Source organism: Lampris incognitus, chromosome 4, assembly GCF_029633865.1.
Source record: "Lampris incognitus isolate fLamInc1 chromosome 4, fLamInc1.hap2, whole genome shotgun sequence".
NCBI classification, from domain to species: Eukaryota; Metazoa; Chordata; class Actinopteri; order Lampriformes; family Lampridae; genus Lampris; species Lampris incognitus.
Window position 1 is genome coordinate 7,996,404 of NC_079214.1, and position 20,065 is coordinate 8,016,468.

Consider the following 20,065-nt stretch of genomic DNA (forward strand, 5'->3'; position numbering starts at 1 on the left):
ACAGTTGTGATTTTAATAACCTGGAAGTACAAGATGATTTTCCCAATCCAAAAAAAAGTACATGTGCAACATTCGTGCAATACAAATAGGTGCATTCGTTTAGGTAAACCTGGGCTTAAGCTTTGTCAGCAGACTGGCCAGCGAGTCAGCGGACACCTTACTCGTCATTTAAAATACTTCTGCTCTCCTTGGAGACACGTTAGTAAACGAAGCAGAAGAACAATTTTGCAGTTACATGTTCACTTTTATCAAAGGTAAAATATTCAAAAAAGGGTGGTGGGTTGGTTTCACATTCTGGAGGAGAGCTCGAGTTCTTCGTCCCGTCTTGTCCGGCTTCTACGACGTGTATCCACCGGCGCACAGACGGCTTGAGCCGCTAAACGAATGCCCTGGGTTAACGCCTAAAGTGATGAACATATGAGAAAAGCAGCCCATAAAAACACATGGCTCGCTACAAGCAGATGAGTTCTGAACCCATCGAAGGCACGCCTGCAACACCCCTGCTTTCAAATCCGTACCCCGCCGGTCTCACGCCCGGCCAGAAGAAGGAGCTGCTCTGGCTGGCTGGCACGATGTGCCGCTAAAATGCCGTGCCGGTGTTACACCACAGTCTGTGACCCGTCAGATTATGTGACCGGGCTATTCTGGCTGCCCCCTCACATGCTAATCAAGCTTAACCACGCCAAACCCACGCCGGAAACGAACCGTCTCCGGCCTAATGCCTACACCCAAACATCTGCAACATCCCTGAATTTAACCCGCCCACGTCCCGTCTCAAAGAGCACGCTTTAACTACAAGCGGGGTCACATAATCTGATGGGTCACAGATTCTGGCGGAACACTATAGTCATCTGTCAGTCATGTCAGCGCTCCAAAAAGAAGTTTGATTGCCAGGCAGATGGCTCTAAAACAGAACCGGGTCACATCACAGTAGCCTCGAAATAAAAGGCCACCAAGGATGTTCTTTATACTCTATCAAACGGGTCGGCCATCTCACTGCTAACACCGAGCATAAAAGTTCCCAGTGTTGTTTTAATACTGGTCTGAGTTTTAATACTGGTCTGAGTCCATTGGCACTTCAGAGATTAATGGTCTCAGTTTGACGGTTTCCCGTTGGATCTTTAGCACGGGAATCCTTGGTGCCCTTTTCCAAATGCAAACAACGTAAGGCATAAAACGCTTGACTTTTAAAAGGTTTTGATATAAAGCTGATACCAAGCACATTCAGTCTGTTGTCTGAAAAAAAAAAAACGGTATAAAAAGCAAAGTAAACATAAAACATAAATAATTGCATAAATTAAATGATCATGAATGTAATACTGCACAAGAGCTGAACGCGTCCTCCCGTACAGGCTTCGTGTCCAGTGACATTCTGCGTGTGCATGGAGGGGTCTACATACATGATAATGGGCCACCTCCTACAGAGGGCACGTTGAGGTTCCTTCAGAGTGAGAAGTGAGGGTACGGCGGAGCTCGTACAATACCTAGCCAGGGGGAGAAGCCTCACAGACATGCATTAAACACTGGTGATAGATAATCTGAAATGTCGGTGGAGGTGATTATGTTTGTATCCCACAGGTTATACCGTTCAAGTTTTAAAATGGGTCCAGATAAAAGCGTTAGTGGTATACAGTATGTCAGAGATAACAGAACACCGTATGACCCCTGCTTGGGTTCACTGTGTGTGTGTGTGTGTGTGTGGGGGGGGGGTGGGGGTGGAGTCACAGGGTCACGGTAGAAGATGCTGCAGCTCAGCGTCATCCAGCTGGTTGATGGTGACGATGTGGTCCAGATGTTGCAGGTAGCGTTCCTGATCCTGCATGAAGTGAGGAATCCGGGCCCTGCGAAGCACCGCCGCGTGCCGCAGCCGCTCCACGTCCTCGTAGGACACCTGGGAGGGGAACGGTGGGGAGGGGAAAGGTCACAACCTTCATGACGGAGATGAAGGCTTCTGATTATGAGTGTTTTTGAGTTTACTCACCTAACAAAAGAAGCTTGGCAGCCAGTTAAATGCAGACATATAACGTGTAGTTGCTCAAACAGCTGTACATATAAAGTACATATAAAGTACATATAGGCGATGAAAAAACATGCTGTATGAGAGCTTCAGTCTGAAAAGTCGTTTGTATCCTCTTGCATCTGAGTGAAATTCTGTGCTCATTGTCTATATATACATATATAGACAAAAAAATAATAAAATAACTATATATATATGCTATTTGTACAATTAAATATATTTCTGCACTTAGGTGGCTTCTCAACTTCTTCTTTTTTTACATTTTTGGCCTTTTGAAAGCTTTTTTTCCTCCATGCTGTTTAATAGTGAATGAGTTTGTTCATCACCAAGTAATTTATATTTGTCTTGACAGCAAGTTAAACATAAACCTAAAGGAACATTTTAATGTGGAAGACAAAAACTAGTTTCTTAAGATAACTGATATCTGAAAATCTAAACTGTAACTAAGAAGAGTGATTATATCTTACTGTGAGTAAATGTAAAATAACAAATAATCACCTTTATTGCAGTACTCCTCAATATCACTGTTTCGAAAACACATTAGAGCGATACTATAAAAATAATATTGATATGAATATTATTCATTTAGGAATATTAATTTTGATATAAAGAAAGGAATGATGAGTAGTTTGGTTTAAAATACCACTGGTTAGGAGATCAAATTGTATTCAGATTCAGGCTTTGAGACTGACCTTGCAGCCTGCAACTGGACTACTGGTAGTTTCAGACTGACCTTGCCTAGAGAGGGTCTAAACAGCCTGCAACTGGACTGCTGGTGCTTTGAGACTGACCTTGCCTAGGGAGGGTTTAAACAGCCTGCAACTGGACTGCCGGTGCTTTGAGACTGACCTTGCCTAGAGAGGGTCTAAACAGCCTGCTACTGGACTGCTGGTGCTTTGAGACTGACCTTGCCTAGAGAGGCTCTAAACAGCCTGCAACAGGACTGCTGGTGCTTTGAGACTGACCTTGCCTAGAGAGGGTCTAAACAGCCTGCAACAGGACTGCTGGTGCTTTGAGACTGACCTTGCCGAGAGAGGCTCTAAACAGCCTGCAACAGGACTGCTGGTGCTTTGAGACTGACCTTGCCGAGAGAGGGTCTAAACAGCCTGCTACTGGACTGCTGGTGCTTTGAGACTGACCTTGCCTAGAGAGGCTCTAAACAGCCTGCAACAGGACTGCTGGTGCTTTGAGACTGACCTTGCCGAGAGAGGGTCTAAACAGCCTGCAACTGGACTGCCGGTGCTTTGAGACTGACCTTGCCTAGAGAGGGTCTAAACAGCCTGCAACTGGACTGCTGGTGCTTTGAGACTGACCTTGCCGAGAGAGGGTCTAAACAGCCTGCAACTGGACTGCCGGTGCTTTGAGACTGACCTTGCCTAGAGAGGGTCTAAACAGACTGCAATTGGACTGCCGGTGCTTTGAGACTGACCTTGCCGAGAGAGGTCAGCATCTTGAAGTCGATGGTTCTCCGATGTCGTAGGATCCGCAGGATTCCGTCCAAATAGACCTGGTCTTTACTGAAGCAGCCTGGAACGCCCAGCCCAGGAAAAGTACATGTCAGAAATACAAGCTTTAAAAACAGCAATGAGATGAACTCTTCTTCCTGAAACGGTTATTTCTTTAAATCGTTTACGTTTCACTGCTCACAATAAACGTGTGGAAATTTGGTCGTGCATGCAAACGTGTATCGTAACTTTATTTCCACTGATTATCTTTTCTGTAATTATTTGGTATTTACACATTTATTATTCAAATTTTATCTGCTTTCACCTTACTCTGTATAAATATGCTTTTTTTATCTATCTATATTTCTATTTTCTTAGTTTATCTACTTTAGCATTTTTGATATTTAAGCTTTTTCAAATGTGGTATTTGAGAATGCTGTGCTGATCACAAACCACTGCTACGGTGCCGGACTGAGCTGAATCTGATTTGATTCAATGCGGATTTGATTCATTTGGAAGGCGGTTACCTGGCTTTGAGGTGTCAGTCTGCCCCCTCTTGGCGCGGAGGCAGTACTCCCAGCGCACGGCAGGGTCGTGGACGAAGCGACCTATGTGAGAGAAGAGCTTGCTGAAGCTCATGCTGGCGGCGTGGTAGACGGTGTAGTACAGCAGAGCGGCACGCCAAAGGTAGGGCTGTTTTCGTAGCAACACGCTGTGCAGGCTGGCCAGGCCTTCCTCCGTGGGATTGGCCGGTTTGAGTCCAAACTGCTTCCTGCCGGTGGCGGTGGCCCACGGCTGCAGACTGTTGTTCACCCCGCGTAGATAGTGAGTGCCTGAGGGGACAAACGGGATGGGGGAAAGGAAGCAGCAGAAATGAAAAGACCATCTGGAATAATATTTCAAACACGTAGGTTCATCCATTATACTGTCTGTGAATGTTCTCATTCATCCAGGTCGTGGTTATCCAAAGGAGTTGAATCAAGTGCAACTGGACTTGGTATATATCCGTGAAGATGTTTCGCCTCTCATCCAAGAGGCTCCCTCAGTTCGTGCCTTTCTGACTAGACCAAGCTAGTCAGACCAGCTTCGTCTAGTCAGAAAGGCACGAACTGAGGAAGCCTCTTGGATGAGAGGCGAAACGTCTTCACGGATATATACCAAGTCCAGTTGCACTTGATTCCACTCCTTTGGATATCCATTATACTGACACGTAAAACATATCTGCAAATCCACCCATCCATCCATTATCCGAACCGCTTATCCTGCTCTCGGGGAGCCTATCCCAGCAGTCATTGGGCAGCAGGCGGGGAGACACCCTGGACAAGCCGCCAGGCCATCACAGGGCCGACGCACATACACACATTCACACCTAGGGACAATTTAGTACGGCCGATTCACCTGACCGACATGTCTTTGGACTGTGGGAGGAAATCGGGGCACCCGGAGGAAACCCACGCAGACACGGGGAGAACATGCAAACTCCACACAGAGGACGACCCGGGACGACCCCCAAGGTTAGACTACCTCGGGGCTCGAACCCAGGACCTTCTTGCTGTGAGGCGATCACGCTAACCACTGCGCCACCGTGCCGCCTCTGCAAATCCAGTCATGATAGAATAGATTATCTTCACACTGGGTGAGCTGACAGGCAGTATTTAATGCTTTGAGAATCAATGTCGATGTCTGATATTGGTGTAGAATATGTCAGAATGAAGGGTAGTGATGGAAGGATAATGTTGCTGTGTACCTATTTCATGTCTCAGCATCCCTTCCAGCCAGTGCTGTCGAGCCCCGGCCAGGTTTATGGTGAGAGTTGGCCGGCAGCTTTCCACCATCATCACAGCCTGAGAAAGAAGCTCCTCAGACAGACACACCACCACCTGGGAACACACACACACACACACACACACACACACTCACATTATTAGACATCAACACACACAGTCACACACAAAACGCCATCGTAGCTACCGCCACTATAAAACTCCAGATATGTCAGTTAGATGGATGGATGGATGGACGGCCGGATGGACAGATGGAGGGATGGACAGATAGATAGATAGATAGATACTTGTGTGATTCTGTGAGGGTATTTTGACAACACATCTACCTGGTTTATAAACTTCACTTGGACAGGTGAGTTAAGAATATCCAATAAAAGGGCGTCTAGGTAGCATAGCGGCCTATTCCGTAGCCTACCAACACGGGGATCGCCGGTTCAAATCCAAGCGTTACCTCCGGCTTGGTCGGGTGTCCCTACAGACACAATTGGCCATGTCTGCAGGTGGGAAGCCAGATGTGGGTATGTCCTGGTTGCTGCACTAGCGCCTCCTCTGGTCGGTCAGGGCACCTGTTCGGGGGGGGGGTAGACTGGGGGGAATAACGTGATCCTCCCACGCGCTACGTCCGCCTGGCAAAACTCCTCACTGTCAGGTGAAAGGTAGCAGCTGGCGACCTCCACGTGTATGGGAGGAGGCATGTGGTAGTCTGCAGCCCCCCCCCTCCCCCCCGGATCAGCAGAGGGGGTGGAGCAGCGAGCGGGACGGCTCGGAAGAGTGGGGTAATTGGCTGGATACAATTGGGGAGAAAAAGGGAGAACCCCCCCCCCCCCCAAAAAAAAATAATAAACGTCCAATAAAATTCAAAACAGCAGTCCCACGTACGAAGCCTGTTCACATGTGAGCGCCACATAGAGGCCAGAACACTACGAACACCAGCTACACAAACGCCTTCAACGTTTTGTGTTTTTGATTAGTGTTCTTCTTCTTCATCACGTTCAACGTTCGTTACCGTCACTTACAAGTGGCACCAGCTTGTTAATGGCAACAGACCTGAACTTATTTATTTTAATTTATTTATGATTATATATTTATTATATATTTACTTAAGGTTTCAACTGTTTCACTGATTTCAAACACACACACACACACACACACACACACACACACACACACACAGTAGTGCTGCAACGACTTGTTGACTAATCGGTTTATCAAGCATCAGAAAATTAATCAATTACAATTCTGGCAGTCGATTAATCGTTTGAGTCATTCATTAAGTAAAATTAGCCAACATTTCTTGGCTGCAGTTTCCTACACGCTGAGATTTGCTCGCCGTCCTCTCATCGACATCATCATGAAATGAACACCTGAGGGGTTTTTTGCTGTTGGGTCAGACCAGGTCAACGTTTTAAGACGCAACTTTGGTCTGCGGAAACTTAAGATGAGCGTTCACAAGTATTTTTGACTCTTCCCCAGAGCTGTAGCCTCCACCCCCCCCCCACCCCACACACACACTTGCCTATAGCTGCTGAGGACTAACTGGTACTAAAGCCGCTGCAATATGGACAACTATGTGCAGCAATCCCACGCACTATTTTGAGCTTTAAAAACCGCTTCTACTTTTTATTATTATTTTTACTACCTCATTTATTGACACGAAATGTTGTTTGTTCTTGTTTTTATCTTGTTGTTTTAATCATTTACCTCGTCGTTTGCCACCAAACGAAATTTCGGTGTGTGACAATAAAGTATCTTATCGCGTCTTGTGATTAACCGACTAATTGGAGAAAAAAAAAATCAATGGATTAATCGATTAGGGAAACAATTGTTGGTTGCAGCCCGAGCTCACCTCGCCCACACAGCCCTCCTTCTGCAGGTATTTCCTCACCGCTGCCCACACCCGACTTTTAGGGAGAACGCTCCCTCCCGTCACCTCCTCGAAGTTCTCATAGGAGCCAAATCTGCTGAGGACACACTCCATGATTCCCACTGCCTGCAGAGAGGGAGAGAGGGAGAGAGAGATATTGAATCTAAATGTCCAGACTGTCCCACACTTTCAGACTAAACGTTTGTGCTCCTGTAAAGTCCAGAGGCGCTTGTCTGACCAATTCTACAACAAATCAAGTCCGACAGGAGGCTCCCGCCAACTTTCATGCAGGTGACCAGAGTCCACTTTGGGTCGAGAGTGGGCAATAGGAACTCAAAATGTTCCTTTACCTAGATGATAATATGGCATTGCGATATACAAGAAGAAGAATCTAAATCACATTTTATGAGCCTGTTTAAAATAGACGACAAACAATTAATTTCCTTCCTAAACAACCAGAAAGTACACAGTATGCAAATGAGTGTTTTATTGCAACTTTTTCTCTTTACATGTGAGGGGAAATGGTGCAAATTTGGGTTAAATTGGACTTGCTGGACTCATGTCTGACACTCGTGACCCGTAGCGACATAAGATGCCATTGTAAAAGTGTCCAGCGGTTGTTTGCTGCCATATCTAGAATCAAATCTCCAAAATGAACCCAGTGACTGAAATGATAACATAACTAATAAGCACGATGGTCAAAAGCTACAACAAAAAAAGACCCAGGCTGAATGATCCTTTAAAGGAACAGGTCCATGCAGACCCCCAACCAGCAGACCCCCAGACTAAACGTAATTACGCTTAGTCCGTCAGTAAACGTCACAGCACATATGACCCAAGTGTGCCAGAGCTGAATCCGCTAGTCTGGAAGGTTGACATTTGGATTCGGCCTCTCTCTCTCTAAAATGTGGGAGTCATACCTGGTCCAGGAAGAGAGCTGAGCCCTCCTTGTATTTTTCCAGCACGGCGCTGGGCTCCGGCTGGGCGTACTCAAACTGAGGCTCGTACTTGTAGTCTGCGCGGAAAAATGCCTCCTTCTCCTGCTCCAGGTTCAGGGGCCGCAGGGCCACCAGCAAACAGGGCCGGGGGGAGGAGGGCAGTGAGGGGTTCCCAGCAGCCCTAGCGATATGTGGCAGTGATGTGGCGGGTCGTATTTGACCTTTGGCCCTCAGGGGGAAGTTTACAGAGCAGGTGCTCCCACTGCGACGCATCCATCCCCCGCTGCCCAGGCTGGGGCTGGTTAAGCTGCGGGCGGGGGGGGAGGGGGCGGCGGCTCCACTGCGCCAGGGCGGCTGCAAGACACGCCCGTCCGCAAGCTGGCGCTGTGGGGTAATCTCCAGGCTCAGAGGGCGACGGAGCAGCGGTCTCGGGTTCGTCCCGCCTTTTAATGACCTCCGCTCCACCGCAGGGGCCGCACGGCAGCCAGAGGGTTCGGGATGGAACGCAGGTCCGTTGTGGGAAACCTGCCCCGTCTGGGTCTGGACACCGGGGACTTTGGCTTGTAGTTTGGAGGCGGGGCTAGAGTTGGTGGTGGGCGTGACATGCTTTTTTGTGACAGGACCAGAGTTGTTGGTGGGTGTGGCCTGCAGTTTGGAGGCCGGTTTAGAGTTGGTGGCTATGGCTCGGGGTTTGGAGGGACTAGCGTTGATGAGTGTGGCTCGAGGTGTGGAGGGGGGGCTAGATTTGATGGGTGTGGTTCGAGGTGTGGCGGTGGGACTAGATTTGATGGGTGTGGTTTGAGGGGCGGAGGCGGGACTAGAGTTTGTGGGTGTGGCTTGTGGGTTGGAGGCGGGACTAGAGTTTGCAGGTGTGGCTTGAGGGTTGGAGGAGGGAGTAAAGTTTGCGGGTGTGGCTTGAGGGTTGGAGGCGGGAGTAAAGTTGGTGGGAGTGGCTTGAGGGTTGGAGGAGGGACTAAAGTTGGAGGGTGTGGCTTGAGGGTTGGAGGAGGGAGTAAAGTTGGTGGGTGTGGCTTGAGGGTTGGAGGAGGGAGTAAAGTTTGCGGGTGTGGCTTGAGCGTTGGAGGAGGGACTAAAGTTGGAGGGTGTGGCTTGAGGGTTGGAGGAGGGAGTAAAGTTGGTGGGTGTGGCTTGAGGGTTGGAGGAGGGAGTAAAGTTTGCGGGTGTGGCTTGAGCGTTGGAGGAGGGACTAAAGTTGGCAGGTGTGGCTTGAGGGTTAGAGGAGGGACTAAAGTTAGTGGGTGTGGCTTGAGCGTTGGAGGAGGGACTAAAGTTGGTGGGTGTGGCTTGAGGGTTGGAGGAGGGACTAAAGTTGGCGGGTGCAGCCTGCGGTTTCTTGGCGGCGCTGGCTGAGGGTGGACGCGCTCCGTCTTCCGTCTCCAGCAGATCCCCTCCGCTGTTCCTCCCAATCCGATCCATACAGCCCCCACCTGGGTCCAGAACCATCACCACCAAAACCTCACCCCCCAGCACAAGCAGGATCTGACGCCGGACACTGTGGAGAACAAAGCGAGAGCGTTGTGACTAAGTGTAAAAGGGTGTGTGAGACAAAGGCACGTACAGTTAGAGGACAGGGAGCTGCTCCGCCTGAACGGCATTAAGAGTTGCGACAGCGAAAGTCTCGCAGTCACAGACGAGTCATCGGAACCGTTCCCGTTCTCTCAATAAACCGGGGTTTTAAAAACGCATGCTCTCCGAACTGTACACAGAAAACTAGGGTCTTTTTATGAATGAGCCAAACGAAACGTTTCGTTCCCCCCGGCACGAGTGAAGCGTCCGCCGCCGCCGCCGCCTCCTCCTCCTCCCGGCGGGGGCGGAGGCGGCGGGGGGGGATCCGCCGTCCCGACCAACGGCCGCAGGAAAAGTGTTTCCTGTTGACGGACGCGCTTTCTTTTCCCTACCTAAAGCGCCTTCGCGTGGACGACGGAGTGCCGAGTTTACCTGGCAGCGGAGATCCCCGGGCGGCTTCACTGCGCCGCGTCTCCCCTTCGCGCTTCTCTCTCTTTCCTCTTTGCCTCCATTTCCTCCGGTCGGCACCCGCGCGGCTTCCGGATGCGCAGGCAAAAGCGGCCGCTCTCGCCGTGCATCCGGAAGCCGCGCGCTGCTGCGTTGGAAGAAATGACGCACGGCGCGGCGCCGCAGCGTCGGTGACGCCGCGCCGTGCGTGGTGACGTAAGACCCCCCCACCCCACCCCCCCAGGCTCCCAGAGTCGTTCGTCGCGGAGGCCCTGGAAAGAGAGAGTTACGTCGACTCCGTAGACGTCAGCGGGCCAACAGCAATGGCGGAGCCCCGGATGGTTCCGAACAGCGCGCATAGAATGTGCGTCACGTTGGACTATATCTCTATATCTACTCAGTTAGTGCAGATAGCGGGTCCGAAAACTAAAGCACTTATGACCCTAATTCTTTTTGGAGGTGGTAGGTATTGTCCCAGAGAGTAAGGGGAAAAATCCCAGACAATTAAAAGTATGCGTAATTATGCATAAATATGCAAAATATGATTTTTTCTAAAAATGGCTAAAAACCACTTTTCTCGGCGTTTCGGGTGATTCTGAGCATCTTTGATTTTTTTCACCTATATAAAAAATTCTTTTCTGGGACTTAGAAATGTTTTGGCATTATGCAAAAACAAGCATTTTTGCAAAAATGCACTTATGATCCTCATTTTTTTTTTGGAGGTGGTAGGTATTGTTCCAGAGAGGACCAGAAAATTAAAATATAATTATAATAATTATGCGTCATTGTGCAAAATATGCATTTTCTAAAAATGGCTATAAACCACTTTTCTCGGAATTTCAGATGATTCTGAGCATTTGGGGGGATGGAGTTGGAGTGGGGGGGGTTTAGGGGCAGGGGGAAGGCGGTTAGCTGGCAGGATGAAGAGGAGGGAGATTTAGACGGGTGGAGAACCAAACCGCTACATTGTAGCGGGGTTCTTCTAGTATCTATATATGAATGTAACAATCTGAAAATATTGGTTAGTAGTTACCAGAAATGGCGGCTAAGCAGTTCATTTAAATGACCCGCCAAGCTTCTGTCCTAAACTAGACTTTATCACCTTAGTATAGCTGTAAAATAATAACGAGGCAAGAGACGAGCACCGTACGTTTTCAACTCCTTTCTTTTTATCTTACTTCTTCATCACCCTCAGCACCGTACTACACTCAGCAACAATCATTAGGCTACTGCGCCCTCTGGTGGCGTGGTGGTATTGCAATGCATGAACAATGAATGAACCGACTACACAACATATTCCCCCTCTCTTAAGAAGCTTACCCGTACATGAAAATACTACGTCCCATGTCACAGACATCAGTAGTACAATAACTCAAGTGCTATCAGCATCAACACAACTTCCCACAATAGAAATGTTATAATAACCATCAACCACAATAACCATCAACCACAGTTCCACTGTAATATTACTGTAAATAAAATATAGCAGGAAATCTTGAACCTGTAATCCCAAAAATGTTAATCAGTGTAACATAGGCACTTTCAATCACAAGGCACTAAAATCACAGTAACCCGGTATCAATCAAAATCAGTGCAAAACAAACATTTCTTTTTTTTCTTAGTCACAGCGTTGTTTTTTTTTTCACATTTTAGTATCAACTTATTCTCTCCTCATTTCTCACCGTCCATTGGACTAACTAGTGTTCATAGTCCTTCAGCCAAGCAGGCTCCTTTCTTACTCTCACAGGTCTGTCCATGACCCCAGTGCCAACTGGTTGTTGGGGCGGCTCAGGTTGTCGGGCCGACTCCGGCACTGGAGCAGGGTTGGCAACTGGCTCTGGATCGGATTTCCTGTTTGTTCCGCTTTCAGGGACCAGAGAGAGGTGGGCAGCGTTCCACGTACGCCCATCCTCTAGCACATAAGCACTCGAACCAGCTTTGCGTATCACTCGGGTAGGTCTCTGAAACTTAGATAGTCCCTTTTTCACATGGAAAGGTTTCCTCACTCTGACTAAGCTTCCCTCTATGATCTTAGGCACACGTGCTCCCCTTTTCTTGTCAGTGTAGGTTTTCGATGCCTCCTGTTTGGCAGCAACCCGACTGCGTAGTTGTTCCTCCGACAGTGGGTCAGGTTTTCGTGCAGGGCCAATGGTCACTTTGGTGCGCATCAGTCGGTTGTACATGAGTTCATACGGTGACACCCCGGTGGTGCCATGTGGGGTAGCACGGTAGGTGGACAAGAAATCCTGTACGTATGGCTTCCATGGCCTTCTCTCCCGCTCGGCAGAGAGTAGTGTTTCTTTGAGAACGCGGTTCCAGCGCTCCACGGCTCCATTCGCTTGGGGATAGTAAAGAGACACTCTACTGTGTTTAATGTCTCTCGCTGCAAGGTAGTCTGCAAACTCGGTAGAGGTGAATTGTGTTCCATTGTCACTCACCAGTTCGATAGGATTTCCAAACCGGGAGAACACAGCAGACAGGAAGGTGGTGATTGCAGCGGTAGTGATAGTTGAATTGCGTGTGTGTGTGTGCATACACACAGGGTGTTGTGATGCGTCTAGTGCAGCAGTGTGTAGTTGGAGGGAAGGTGCATGTGTTCTTCCAACCCGCTTGTGTCCTTCCTGCCCTTAGCTTGCTGCCGCTGGCTAGCCTCTGTGGCGAATAGGGAAGCATCCTAGCGTGTAAGCCTTCCCTTGCCAGTACATAGCCTCTCCTTCACCAAGACTCCTGCCAGGCCTCCTCGTGGCCACACGTGGTAACTGGGGTCTTGCGGCCCCAGGCTAACTGGGCAGGGGATCTCGGAGCAGCAGTGGGCCCCAGAGATATGGTGTGCAGGCCCACCCTGGTGGACACGCCCTGGCACCTATCAACCACTGCCCCGCTGCCTTGTGGGTGAGTCTGGAAGACATAAGGCTAAGGGAGCTCACCTCAACAGAAAAGCAAGCTGTGGCGGCACGCTTCGAGGCGGTTTCCGAAAAACCGGATTTCCGGCAGCCCCCTGCAGTTGTGTGGAGGTGCCGGTCGTCTAGGGATCCCCCTTGCCATCGGAACCATCTCCTCTACAATCAAGTCATGTGGCGTTGGGAGAAGCGCACCCCCCCATGCCACTTTAAAACCCATCTCTGCACAGGTATCTTCTGCTATCTGAGTCCTCAAAGGACCCACAAATAGAAGAAGATGGTCATCATCGGGCACGATGGACAACCAGCAAGATAGTTGAAGTGAAAGCGACCTCTGGCCACTTTGTGTAGTAGTCAGTCAGCGTCACAGCAAAGCGACAGTCCCAAGTAGCTGACTCGAACGGTCCCACTATGTCTATCCCCACTTTCTGCCATGGGGCATCCGGGAGTGGGATGGGCTGCAGAGGAGCAGAATGCGTCTTGGCACTTTTATCATTCATCTGGCACGATCCACATGAGCGGATAGTCTCCTGCACACACGTGTCCATACCGGGCCACCAGTATAAGTCCCGCTGCCTCTGTTTGGTGCGGACCACCCCTTGGTGTGTCTCGTGTGCCAAGTCCACCAGCTGCTTCCGTAGGGCAACTGGCACAAGTCGTCGGTGAGGCCCCCTGTAAATAATCACATCCTGTATTGACAGTTCATTTCTCGCGGCGAAGTATGGTTTGAGCTCGTCTGGTAGGGACTTAGCTGTCTTAGGCCAGCCCCTGTTTATCTGTGCTCTAAGAGCTGTGAGCTCAGGGCACGCCTCACATGCCTCCGTAAAGTCTTTTACTGAAAGAGCTTTCAGTTCTGTGTCCAACAGAGCAACAAGCTCCGGCTCGGTCACTGGCTCTGTATCCTCGTCTGCAGGGAGGGGCAACCGGGAAAAGCAGTCAGTCGCCTGGTTTTGTGAGCCAGGACGGTACTCCACGTCGTATGTAAAGCACAGCAGTCTCGCAGACCAACGCGCAATGCGTATCCCTGCGCGGCCCAGGCCTTTTGCTGCAAGTAGTGTGGTCAAAGCCTGGTGGTCCGTGCGTAGTGTAAACCTAGTACCCCATAAGAAGGTCCTCCATTTTTCAGCGGCCCACAGGCAGGCCAACGCCTCCTTTTCAACAATGGAGCACTTGCGTTCAGCGGGGTTAAGTGTGCGTGAGGCACATGCAACTGTACGTTCTGTCCCATCCGGGTGTAGTTGTGTCAGTACGGCCCCCAAGCCATAATCGGATGCGTCCGTAGACACGTAGGTGGGGAGGCTGGGGTCGAAGACGGACAGCGCTGGGCTGTTTACAATACGGTCCTTCACCGCCTCGAAGCTCTCCTGAGCTGCTGAAGTCCACTGAAATGTGTCCTCACGCAGACATGCTCGCATAGGCTCCACGAGCGACGCGTAGTTGTTTACGAACTTCTGGTACCACGCCGTGAGCCCTAGAAATGAGCGAAGTGTTGTAGCATCACTTGGCACTGGAGCCTCTGTAATGGCTCTGACGTGCTCGGTGAGTGGCTGCAGGCCCTGGGCAGAGATCGTGTGCCCAAGGAACCGCAGGCTGGACCGGTTAAACTGGCATTTTTCCTCGTTTAGCTGGAGGCCGGCGCCCCTGATAGCGGCGAGCACCTCCTGCAGGTTGCAGTCGTGGTCCTCCTTGACCTTGCCATACACTATGACATCGTCCAAGTTGTACTGGACCCCCTTGAGGCCTTTAAGTACGAGCGACATCATCTTGGAGAACGCACTTGGGGCGGAGCACAGCCCGTATGGGACCCGTTTGAACCTGAAAAGTCCGTCGTGCGTTATGAATGCGGTTAAGTCCCGGCTTTCTGGCGCTAAAAGGACTTGATGATATGCGTTTGCGAGATCTATGGAAGAATATACAGTAGCACCGCTCATCTCGGAGAACAAGTCATCCATGTGTGGAAGTGGGTAACTGTCCATCACTATAGCCTTGTTAGGCTCACGTAAGTCCACGCACAGTCTCACCGCACCGTTCTTCCGTCGCGTGACCACGATGGGTGAAACCCATGGAGATGCATCAATCCTCTCTATCACGTCCATTTCTAACAGTCTCTCAAGTTCTGTGGAGACAGCTCGTCTCACGGAGAGGGGAAGTCTCCTCAGCTTCTGTTGGACGGGCTGTACTGCTTCATTGCCCTCCTTCACTCTAACACGGTGGACAAAACCCCTTGGCTAAGCCCAGTTTCACTGGTCCAGTTTGAACCTCTGTCACTGGAGCCACAGTTGAGAGCACAGTATTATTTACTATAGAAAGTCTCAGTGCCCTGAATAAGTCCATCCCCAAGACAGCGGTACCTGTCTTTTTCACAATGAATAGTGTAGCCGGAACTGTAGTATCTTCGTGCTGCACTGTAGCTGATAGACAGCCTATTACTGGGATGTCTGACTTTGTATATGACACTAACTTAACCTCCGGTTCTGTCAGGGGCACATCGCTGAAATACTCTCTGTAGACGGGTTCAGGAATGATGGACACAGCGGCGCCCGTATCTGTTGCAAGTGTAGGTGCATACGAATAACAGACAGAGTCGGGCTGTGTCGCTTAGTAACATGTATTCACCGGCTGTGCCCATAACAGAACTGAGGCATGTTACACAGGGCAAGTATACATCCATCAGTGCCCCCAGGGGGAGCTGTTGGCTGCATAACATTACCCTACAACATCTCCCTTCCTTTCGTAGAATACAATACTAAGTAATATAATGGGTAGTATTAGCCATTAGAACATTAGTGCTCATATCCCAATATTAAAGTAGTGCATTGGAAATAGTGCATCAAGAAGGAACAGCAAGTCAATATCAACCAAAACCTCTGCAGAACAATAACGACAAAATGGCAGCATCAGAACATCCACAAGACCACTGAATAAGAACATTAGAAGTGAACATCACAGTTTTTGTTTCGTTTTTTTTTTGTGTTTTTTTTAATGTCCACAGTCCAGTGTGTGTGTGTGTGTGTGTGTGTGTGTGTGCGTGTGAGCGTGTGTGTGTCAATCTCAGTACAGTGTATGACCTAGAGGTCAAGTCTTTCTGGAGGCTTAATCTGCCTCCCGCTCCGGGAGAAGGCCCGGCCCTGTAACTCACGGCATGGTGTGGTCACAGCCTGTGGGGGAGATGGCGGCGACCTCGGGGCTGACGACCTTGGAGACATTTGGAACTATTCGGCGGCTACATGAACCACGTGACCCTCTCGCGTTCTGCCCCCCTCGTTGACGCAACTCCCTCTTCCTAGGGCTCTGGTTCGTCGGCCAAATATATATATATATATATATATATATATATATATTTTAGTATTTACCGTTTAATATGGCACTCTTTTTTTTTCTTTATTGAACAAAACATATAAACAAGAAAATATTACATCACAATAGGACAAAAAGTAGTTACAAAAATATAAATTATTTCACAATTAAAATTTACATATCCATAAAAAAGACAAATAAAAAAGCTCGAGATACAGGATTTAAGTTAAATTATATTCTTCACATAGTCTTCTGGTTTTGCTGGCTTTAGGATTCATACGTGCTTTTAAAGATCCTAAATAGGATGAAAGAAGTGCTTTGGATACACTAATGTTTGGACGCTGGCGTGCAAATTTGGTACAATGAATATGAAATTTAGCAAATATTAATAGAAGGTTGATAATATACATTTTTTCTGAACTTATTTCCTCATTTTCCATCGGCCAAATATCAGAATGTAACCCTGTGGTTAAGTTATGGGCCTTAGATATATTACATTGCACTATTAGATAAGAGTTTGGCCTATGTTTGTTATTTTGTATACCTTTTGAATATGAATATATTATATTGTTGATATTGTTCTGCAAAACAGTTGTTTACCAATGTGAAATGCATTTGCTTTAGTGGAAACTTACCATTGTTGTGATTGGTTGGCTGTGGAGAGAATACCTTACCTTGAATGTGATTGGTTGAGAGGGCAGCGGGAAACGTCAGCACGAGCAGACTGGACGGGGAGAAGGAGGTCTCTCGTCCCTTGTGTGAGCCAAACGGAGCAGTGTGATGTCGAGTTGTTTTATGCTATTTTGCGGTGAGAGAAATGTAATTGAAGTTTAGTGAACAGTGATGTGTGCGGGTGTCTGACCGAGACCCCCCCCAGGAACTGTTTGTGTGGACTGGGGAGACAAACTGACTACTCGTCAGTCCCATATGTGGACCCAGCGACGTTACGGAGCGAGCTAGCCAGTCGGTGTTCGTTGCTAGCACAGCCAGACGGGCGAATGGACTGGATGCGGTGAGGGGCTCTCCCCACAGTGAGTCGGGCCGTCTTCTAGTTTAGCGAAGTAACGTTATCAGTTACAGTGTAGTGGTGGGTTCATGCGACCATCGAGGAACGCAGAAGGAGTCGTCTGTTGCCGTGTTGTGCTGCCGAGGCGAGCGCACGGTTCGACCGTGAGATGGTGCTAACGGCTAACTAGCCAGTTAGCTAGGAGGGCTGCCGGCCTGACGTTCGCTGCGGCGGGAAGCGCGAGACGAAGAGGAGCATTCATTCTTTGTGAGTACAAGCTGGATGTGCGGGCTTCCAAGGGGAGCGAAGAGGGCTGTTTAGGGTCCCAACGTACCCGATAAAGAAACAGGCCTGCAACTGGGGGTTGACTTTCTTTTATTTTATTGCCGGCTTAGTTACAGGGTTATTGAGCTGTATGCTAATGTGTTAGTCTGATTAATTTGTGTGTATATGAAAGCAGATGCTTGTTAGCCATTGAGGCTTATCACTTTCATTCATTCTAATAATTATTACTCATAATACATTTGTATATATAATTCTATGTACCTGTGTGAGTGTGGATTATTCATGTGTGTTTATTCCTGTGGTGTCTAGGCTATGGTAAGTGACACGTTGAGACAACCTTAAAGGGCTAGTCCACCATTTTAATATAAGTTACTCGGTGACACATTGAGGTGTCTAGACCATGTTAGATTGCCTTAAAGGGGTCATATGCCATACTTGAGCGCCTTAAAGGGGTAGTCAACTTTTTAGTTGGAGTTACCAGATGACACTGTAAGACATTTAGAGCCTTTAGAACATACTTTAAACACATAAGAAGCGAAGTTAACATACTTCAATAGTTTATTGGATACCGAGTTGTATAGAGAACTCAGGAGCGTTGTCCTTGACAGTTAAAAAGGATAGATAGCGCTACAATATGATGAAAGTTCATATAAGGTTGGAGATCACGTGATACTGAAGATAAGCTTCAGAAATGTTTCTGTCGCTTTGGACCACAGGCTTCCGACCACCACAGCTTGACAAAGGAACACCAACAGACGACCATGCCAAATGAATGAATGACAACAGTCCGCCAAATGCAAAACGAATGTTTATATCAAGACATTGTAGCCGTCTTACATTCAAATTAGTGTAACCGGTTATTTTCTTGCCTGGTGCAGGATTCGAAACGAGGTGTACTGCACCACGAGGCGACATCACTAACCGCTCGGCTAAAGGGTTAGCTAGGGACTAACGTGTCTTATTAGTAGTTTACATAAGGCCTATGTGTTGTGTAGTCGGTTCATTCATTGTTCATGCATTGCAATACCATCACGCCACCAGAGGGCGCAGTAGCCTAATGATTGTTGCTGAGTAGTACGGTGCTGAGGGTGATGAAGAAGTGAGATAAAAAAGAAAGGAGTTGAAAACGTACGGTGCTCGTCTCTTGCCTCGTTATTATTTTACAGTTATACTAATGTGATAAAGTCGAGTATAGGACACTATGACAAAGAGCTGATTTGATTTGTGTTCATGTGCGTTCATGCAGTGATGTAATTGGTACTACCTCCTGGCCAGTGGTGGCGCTGTGACGTCTCACATGAGTGGTCGTTATCTACGCGCAGGAGCGCGAATAAAGAAACCTCTTTACTTCCGGTTAAGCTGAACCTGGCGACGAGCCGTGTGCTTGTATTCCTCCGTTTCAGTAACCCGGCTGGTCATCCTGCCCTAAAGTGACCAGGCCAACGTGAACGTGTAAACCCGGAAGACGCCTGCGAGTGTCGCAGCGGCCTACTCTCGCTCGCGCGCGGAGAGACGCTGCAACTGGTGACGTATTACATTGTCCAATTCAATTCAATCCAAAACTTTATTGCAGACTCAGGGCCCATAAAGGACGAAGACCCATAGGTAAAAAGACAAACCCCGGGGCGCCCGGGTAGCGTAGCTGTCTATTCCGTTGGCTGCCAACGCGGGGATCTCCGGTTCGAATCCCCGCGTTGCCCTCCGGCTTGGTCGGGCGTCCCTACAAACATGATTGGCGGGTGGGAAGCCTGCGTCCTGGTCGCTGCGCTAGCGCCTCATCTGGTCGGTCGGAGCGCCTGTTCAGGGGAGAGGGGGAACTGGGGAGGGGGTGGAATAGCGTGATCCTCCCACGTGCTACGGCCCCCTGGTGAAACTCCTCACCCTCAGGTGAAAAGAAGCGGCTGGGGACTCCACATGTGTCGGAGGAGACATGTGGTTGTCTACAGCCCTCCCCCGGATCGGCAGAGGGGGCGGAGCAGCGACCAGGGCGGCTTGGAAGCAGTGGCGGCTGGTGCTAAAAAATGTTGGGGTGGGGGGGCGCAATTTGCTTTAGTGCAGCCGCTGTGAATGGGGTAATTGGACGGATACAGTTGAGGAGAAAAAGGGGGGAAATCCCCCCCCTCAACACCCCCCCCCAAAAAAAGACAAAACCCTAGACAATACACAGAGTAAACACAATAAAATAACATAAATGGAACAAGTTGGGGTCTTACAAGAAGGCAGCTACACCAGTGGTCCCACTGCTGGGATTGGTAGCGTGTGGCACTGAATCTTATATTAGTTAAACTCGTGATGATTACATTATCAGAGTCATCGAGCCGGCAGATAAATTTATACATGAGAGTTCTTAGAAGAGCCTGAAAAGTAGTGACTTCTTCAGCCACAAACATTTAACCTGCACTACACCATCTAGATCTTTTTAGTAGTATTCTCATAGCAGCATTATAAGCTACTTGAAGCCGCTGTAAGCTTGCTTTTTTGTAGCTTGACCACAGGTGTGCAGTATAAAGTGGTGTACAATATGTAGTTTGATCACAGGTGTGCAGTATAAAGTG

General features: G+C 48.8%; 1 protein-coding gene across 2 annotated transcripts; it reads right to left on the bottom strand.

Moving 5' to 3' along the window:
* On the bottom strand, nt 1-10,144 carry kiaa0895l. 2 transcript variants are annotated; one of them, XM_056278419.1, is made up of 7 exons: nt 10,008-10,144; nt 8,031-9,561; nt 7,093-7,236; nt 5,210-5,342; nt 3,990-4,295; nt 3,447-3,544; nt 1-1,891 (listed from the first exon to the last, which is right to left on the bottom strand). In XM_056278419.1, the coding sequence occupies exons 2-7, from the start codon at nt 9,510-9,512 to the stop codon at nt 1,730-1,732; spliced, it is 2,325 nt and encodes a 774-aa protein (XP_056134394.1). In that variant the 5' UTR covers nt 9,513-9,561; nt 10,008-10,144; the 3' UTR covers nt 1-1,729. The 2 variants fall into 2 exon arrangements, with proteins under 2 accessions (XP_056134394.1, XP_056134393.1); XM_056278418.1 differs by having other exon boundaries at nt 1-1,928.
* Between the last annotated feature and the right edge of the window lie 9,921 nt (nt 10,145-20,065).